Source organism: Phaethon aethereus (genome assembly GCF_964289735.1).
Source record: "Phaethon aethereus genome assembly, chromosome: 3".
NCBI classification, from domain to species: domain Eukaryota; kingdom Metazoa; phylum Chordata; class Aves; order Phaethontiformes; family Phaethontidae; genus Phaethon; species Phaethon aethereus.
This window is the reverse complement of record NC_138576.1, coordinates 22,456,486-22,463,786: the sequence shown is the minus strand read 5'-3', so window position 1 is coordinate 22,463,786 and position 7,301 is coordinate 22,456,486. Positions and strand designations below refer to the sequence as shown.

Genomic DNA, 7,301 nt, shown 5'->3' with positions numbered 1-7,301 from the left:
AAGTATCCCAGACTAACACCACACTGCCCTTCCACAATGCTGTGAAGGCCTCCAGAAACAGTTTCACTCTCTCCCTAACTAGGAGACTAACAAACTGTGTATGCATATTCATCTGCTTATCTCCCTCAGGACTGTATTTCCATTGTTGTGAAGACTATTCAAGTATTTAAAATGAATTTCACAAATACGTACAAGCTTAAAAACATAGTAGTGTTCACTTTTAAAAGGTGTTTAATTTTTAAAAACATACTAGTGTTGACAAGTTCACTTTTGCAGATGATCTTTCCTATATCTTAAACGACATCTACTTTAGACAGAAGCTTAGGTTTCCACACAAAGGTTTAACTGCTTCCAGACAGAACTTTTACTAAATATGTATGGACAGTCTTCCATTGTGTTCATTTCCCCCCACATATTTCCTTAATCCAGTAAAAACAGGTTACTCTGAGCAAAACTGAAGTCTTCTTCATTTTTACCAGTCTTTATAAATAACTGAAAATGAAAAATTAAGCATAAAACAAAAGTAATCTAAAAAAATAGGAAAATTGCATAGAACATTCTAAAGTTTCTCCCCTTCCTTTCTGTTCTACAAATAAGCAAAAAATACTATCAAAATTACATTGAGTTTTAAGAAAAGGTATTTATCTAGCAGCATTAAAATAATAAAATGTAAATTGAAAAAAATGCAGAGATTATTTTGAATTACACAAATGAAATACAAGATTGTACCAAACTGGTAATTTTTATGAGAAAAAAAGAAAGAAAAAAATTTTATCAAAAATGAATTCAAATTAACTCAATTTAAGATACAGTGAATAATTTTATTTATAAAATGCTACTGGTACACAATACACATAGGAAATATGAAACTTGATTTATAAAGAAGTTTAGCGCTTCACAGAAGCATGGATTCAAGTATTCTGAATACAATCCCTCATTTACTGGAATTCACAACACAGCTCCAACTGGCTTAAGCAGCAGAGGACTGGATACTTAATGAACACACAGTTAAGACATCGTTAAAAAATACATAGGCAAATGGAACCAACTGGAAGATTGTGTCTCACCAGTAGTAATAGTCTTGGTCATGGTGAAAACCGTGTTACATTGAAGGGCAGAAAGACCTGTTAAGACTGGATTTCTCAATTTCACAGCCAATTCCAATTTATTAGATAAGTTAGATACCTGCTTTCACCTAATTGTCCATGACCACATGTTGCGAAGTACTCTGAACATCAGACACAAAACCATTGCTGTTTCTGGATAAACATACAGAAGGACTGATTACCTGGACAAGTATTATTACAATTAAGTAATAATTGTTACAAAAAAGTGTTAGGCACTTTCACTTCTTTTTCTCTTTTTCTGCTTTCATTCTCTGCTGTAGTGTCTTCAGTTCAGTCATTACATGCAAAGTTCTGTAAACCCAAGTGACCTGAAAAATAAATTATTAAATTTAACTAATCCACATACATTTACTTATCAATTTAATGAAAGCATCCACATAAACGAACACATACATACCACAATTATAATGGTATTCACCAGCAGTGGTGCTGAAAATACTAGTGAAATAAACATTCCTCTTGAATCAAAGTACTGGTATTTAGAAAACAGCCTGAAAGAAATAAAGAAAAATAAGAGAGAAAGCTTTATTCAGTGTAGGTCACATAACATTATACTTTCACAGTAACTAATTCTTGGGATCCCCAAGCGCTGGCTAGCATTCTACTGTATTAAGTCAGAACAAAGACAGTAAATATCTCATCAGTTATGAATATTTATTACAATACCAATACTGTTTATTCTTTAAGGTTTTACTGTGTAATACCTAAATAAAACAACCATTATATATGTAATTTATATATGTACTAAGGTAGTCACATTACTTTGTGCATCAGAAATCATGCTTATCCTGAAGTGTCTGAAATTACTTTCTTAGGTATTTTGGTTGTTCATATTAGAAATGGCATCAGAAATAATACATGTAGCAAAGCTGTAATTTAGGTCACATATGCCTGAAGTTGAACAAAGACTTACAATTAGATGCCTGCATAAGGTAGTGTTAAACACGTAATTTCCAGTTACATTAGGGAAAGGTTAGTTTAGTGCTTATGAAAATAAGCCATCAGTTTAATTCTGGCGCACAGCCTTAGTAGAACAGGCAAATTTGAATGTTTTTATGCATACAAATAAGTATATAAAATAGTAGTGAGTTTTGAGAAGTGGTTCTTCACTTCAGCTTATTAAACATGAATAGCTACCAAAGAAAACCCAACAAAAGCAAGAAGAAAACCCACCAAAGCTCACATCCTCTTCCCCTTAACCATCCCACTCTGCTTCTCTCTTAGTTCTCTGACTAGTTAGTTTACAACCATTTATAGAAACATAGATTTTAAGCAGTACAATAAATACATGCTAGCTATTAAAATTACCTTTTCTTATAAGCTAAGTGACAACTATGTTGTACTGTGTGGTTTTGTTCAAAAGTTTTACATCAATCAATGCAACAGACCCTCTGCCATGACTTGGTACTAATGAGGCATAAGTGACTCTCTAAGTTAAAGCTTTCTGGGAATGATATGAAAAAAAGAACATTTTTAGAAGAACATTCATTTAAAAGCAAAAATGTGAAAACACTTACCTCCAATTCATGGCTGCTAATTCATTTATATATTCAGCACAGTACACTAAGCCCACTGTACAACAAAAGAAAAATATTAGATTCAGTATTTCTTTAAAAATAAACTGCCATCAGTTCTGCCATGTAAACTAAAGAAGTATATATACCAGACATTATAATTCCTTGATCCTCAGAAGCTCAAATTACACATTTAATATTTAATTGCACAAACCCAATTCTGACTTAAATGTCTTGTATAGTTACTAAGAAGTATAAAATGATCACAAAACATACTCACTATATTACAAACATAAAATCCTAATCATCTGACTTTACAGAAAGAGCTCAGCGTACAAAGGAATGTTTTAAAAAAATTTAAAAGTCACTATTTTTTCCAACAAACTTCTTGGTGACTGCTTCTAAGGTATGTCTGTAAAAAGAAATGCCAGCACTCCCCAGAATCGGTATGGAATTAAGTTATCATTTTAGATCTTATGGTGTCACACTGCTATCGCTAACATTACTACCTGAAGTTAGGGTACTAATCAGGTATAAGCATTTTGGTAAAATACAAACTTTGTTTGAATAGGTGTATAGCACAGTAGTCTGCTGCAGTCAGCTGAAAACTGCCATAATCTTACTCAACAATTACCTGCAATATGAAGCCATCAAGACAGTAAGAAAATTCAGTGCAATCACATGTTTAACAGAAAGCAATACAACTACAAAATTTTAAGTTTGTCCTTGTATTGTTTTCCACCAGAAACAAAGCAAAAACCCCAGATTCAGTGGCTAAGGATGACCTGCACAAGGCAATTAAATAACTAGTCTGGTGAGATGAAAGAGCACTATCTTGTTTTGCCATCATCTGGATTACCTCTGCTTGGTACTGCACAGTATAAACATACCTATAGCTGCTCAGCCTGCAAGAGAAACCAATGTGATCATTTACTAATTTCTTCAGTTATTTCTTATTATCTACAATACAAAATTATTTATATTGCAGACATATCAGAAGTGGGTCAGTTTTCAGGTACAAACAAGGCTTGGACTCGATATGGATATTTTTATGCACTCTTTTTGTTAACAGCAAGTTAACATATCTGGGTTAAAAAGCCAGCAATGATCAGTTCCACTGCATTTTCCAATGCACTTAGACCTTGGGCACTCAAACTAGCGATATTAACACCACAAATACTTTAGATAAAGACTCTAACGTAAACATCATGTAATTAGAAATTCTGAAAGTCTAATATTAAATTTAAGAAAGAAAGGCCTGTATTCTCATAAGGAACTTTCAGGTCTACTGTTTCATAAACTGGTGTCCTGGTTTCAGCCAGGATAGAGCTGGTTCTCTTCACAGAAGCTAGTGTGAGACTGTGTTTTGGATTTGGGATGAGAAACTGTTGATAATGTGCTGATGTTTTGGGTTGTTGCTGAGCCGTCAAGGACAGTCCAGCTTCTTGTGCTGGCCTGCCAGTGAGCAGGCTGGGGATGCACGGGAAGCTGGGAGGGGACACAGCCGGGACAGCTGACCCAGGCTGGCCAAAGAGATATTCCCTACCATACGATGTCATGCCCAGTACATAAACTGGAGTTGGCTGGGGGGTGGAAATCACTGCTCAGGGACGGGCTGTCAATCACTGGGTGGTGAGCAATTGCTGTATTGGGTATCACTTGTTCTTGTACATTCCTTTGTTGGTATTATCATTGTTGTTTCCTTCTTTCTTTTTGTCCTATTAATCTGTCTTTATCTCAACCCACGAGGTTTTTTTTTTCCTAATTCTCTCCCCTGTCCCACTGTGGGAGGGGGAGTGAGTGAGCGGCTGCGTGGTGCTTAGTTGCCGGCTGGGGCTAAACCACGACAACTGGGCATTGTTATTTTGCCCTCTGTAGATCATTTTAAACTCTGCAGTTACAAGTGAATGTGTAGAAATTACTAAGGTTTTTAGATTCCTTTTTTGGGGGTAATTAATGTTATTGAAACCTTAGTTTTAGCTGAGTTACATTATGTGCAGTTTTGAGGAAGCTATGCTTCCTCTCCCAACTTGACTAGTTCACTAAATGGTATTTTAAAAAGTCAACGTAGTCTTCAAGTGGCATTTTCCCTGCAGGTCTCTTTCAGTTTCTCATTCTTCCTGCAACCATGACAAAACTGAGGTACTGGGTAAAAGACCCAACCCACCACAAAATCCAACCCATGGCAAGGACCAAGGTACTGCTCATAGTACATGGTTCAAACCCAAATCCAGGCCATCTGAATTAAACCAAATACCTTCAGGCTGAAGTCTGATAAACCCTGAGGTAACACAAGCTGGTACTGCAATATACTGAACGAGTCTTGCTCTTTCTTGTGCCATTATCACAGCTGTCAGCAGGTCATATGGTGAACCTGCTCCAGAAATTAATCCAGCTGAAAGCTGACCATATTCACTGAACTGCAGCATTAGAGTAAGGCAGAGCAGAAAGCAACTGCTGGCTCTCAGCTGGTTTCTTTTCTGCTTCTCCAGCACAGCAACAATTTTTTGGGAAGCTGTGATACACACAGCATTTACCATGCAGAAACTTCACCTATCCCAGATCCTCACTAAGGCCAGAGTTTTTAAGTGACTACTTTATACTGTCTTGGAAATGAAATAAATACATATTTATAGGTCATAGCAGCTTCTATAACAATGTATCACGTATAGACACGTGCATTACTACAAGAGGAATAATAATTTGCACGCACTTTATCCACTGCAAAGTATAAAACCGTGTGCTATGCAAACGCATGAAGAAAACGGTTATTAAGAGAACAAAAGAAGCTATTTGGCGATATTAGCAGCTTAAACAATGCACATGCCCCTTATCACCCGAATGCCAGTTCACGGAAGCATGAATACACGACTCACCCATGCAGAGGAAGTGCCCTATTTGCACCCGGTAGTGCTGGAAAGAAATGCATGTTAGGAGGAAGCAGAAGACGTGGAAAGCCGCCAGCCCCACCAGCCAAGGTTCGGACCAGTCCGTCTTCTACGGACAAAATGAAAGGAGATTGAACTATAGCAGGAGAAGGAGCGTCACAAGGCAGCTAGAGCGAGCTGCTTTCCTTCTCCCGCACCGAACGACAACCGAGTTCAGGCACGGACCGCGCTTCAGCCCACCCTGTACCAAGCTGGGGAAGATGCGAGAGGCCCTGTGCGGGCTTCCCCCCGCCCCTCGACCCCAGAGGGGCTCAGGCAGACACAAAGGCGAGTGTCTTCTTCCCAGGCAGGCGGGCAGCCAGCCTGGCTCCGGCTCCGATCCCCTCCTCACCGCCAGGATAGTGGACAACCCCGGTGGGCTGCTCAGTGGCTGCTCCATGGCGGCGGCAGCACAATCGCCGGCTGCCGGCGAAGTCTCGCGAGAAGCCGCCCAACGGCCGCTGCAGCCGTTAGGCGGCTTCTCGCGAGACTTCGGCGGCCGCTGGTTACCTGCCCCGCGATGGTAGCCTGGAGGGTTGGGCAGCAGAGAGAGTTTCGTCTCATTCTGTGGCAATGGATGGGAAGGCGGCAGTTTATCTCACACGGGTGGTGATTTCAGTGCCACCCTCACCCCTCAGAGTGGGGAAAAGATGGTGACTGGACCCGTATTTAGGCGGGAGAGCGTAGGTGGCTCCCCACACCCCAGCGACTGCCTCTCCTGAGGGGTAGCACCAAGTCAGAACCATCTCTCCCACTTCTGTGACTGAGATGGCATTCCTCAAAAATAACCTTGCATTTTCAGAAAGGGGGAATCACAGAATCACAGAATAGTTTGGGTTGGAAGGGGCCTTTAAAGGTCATCTAGCCCAACCCCCCTGCAACAAGCAGGGACATCTTCAACTAGATCAGGTTGGTCAGAGTCCTGTCCAACCTGGCCTTGGAAAGGAGCTCTAGTTAACGTTTTTAGCATTAGATACTGAAGATGGGAAGCTAATGGGAGAGTATTTTTTGTCATCATCTGCTCGGTGGACTCAGGCTGGTGTCAAGGCATTTGTATCAGTGGCCCAGTGTTGGTGTTGGCTTTTTGGTCTTCTCTTGGCAATGCCCTGTAGCCACCTTCAGCTGCTTTAGGGATGGAAGTGCAGGAAAGAGGGAGTTTTAAGCCCAGCTGGAAATTTCTGACCAAAAAACCCAGTTAAGCACTCCAGGCAGGAACTTAAGTCAAGTGAAAAATAGTTGGTTTTTTTTTTTTTTTCCAAATTTAAAAGGTCAAATGTCTCATTTATAACTCCTTTTACTAAATGCATGTAGGTCTGGAAGAACTGACCACTCTTAAAGACCTGTCACTTCAAGAGAGATTGCTAACTCAGATTCCTGTCAACTAAGCCAGGAGACTTCATAAATCTTACTAGAATTAGCTTTGTCAAATAAACCATACTGTCATATGTAGCTCCACATTCTGCTTTCATGAATTATATTTTCTGACACTTTGGCTTACCAGATGTGAAGCTTTGGCTTTTTTTTTTTTTGTTGGAAGTGCATGTGTAAGTAAATATTACAAATACTATTTTCATGTATCATAGAATCATAGAATCATAAAGATTGGAAAAGACCTCTAAGATCATCAAGTCGAACTGTCAACACAACACCATCACACCCACTAAATCATGTTCCGAAGTGCCACATCTACATGTTTTTTTGAACGCTTCCAGTGATGGTGACTCCACCACTTC

At 39.4% G+C, this 7,301-nt stretch overlaps 1 protein-coding gene across 1 annotated transcript; it reads right to left on the bottom strand.

The window, feature by feature from the left end:
* Window positions 1–1,345: 1,345 nt before the first annotated feature.
* On the bottom strand, window positions 1,346–5,968 carry TMEM18 (transmembrane protein 18; the record flags this gene model as incomplete). Its single annotated transcript, XM_081997341.1, has 5 exons — window positions 1,346–1,435; window positions 1,525–1,618; window positions 2,645–2,699; window positions 5,518–5,638; window positions 5,921–5,968. 5 exons carry the CDS (start codon window positions 5,966–5,968, stop codon window positions 1,346–1,348), a joined length of 408 nt encoding a protein of 135 aa, XP_081853467.1.
* Window positions 5,969–7,301: the final 1,333 nt, after the last annotated feature.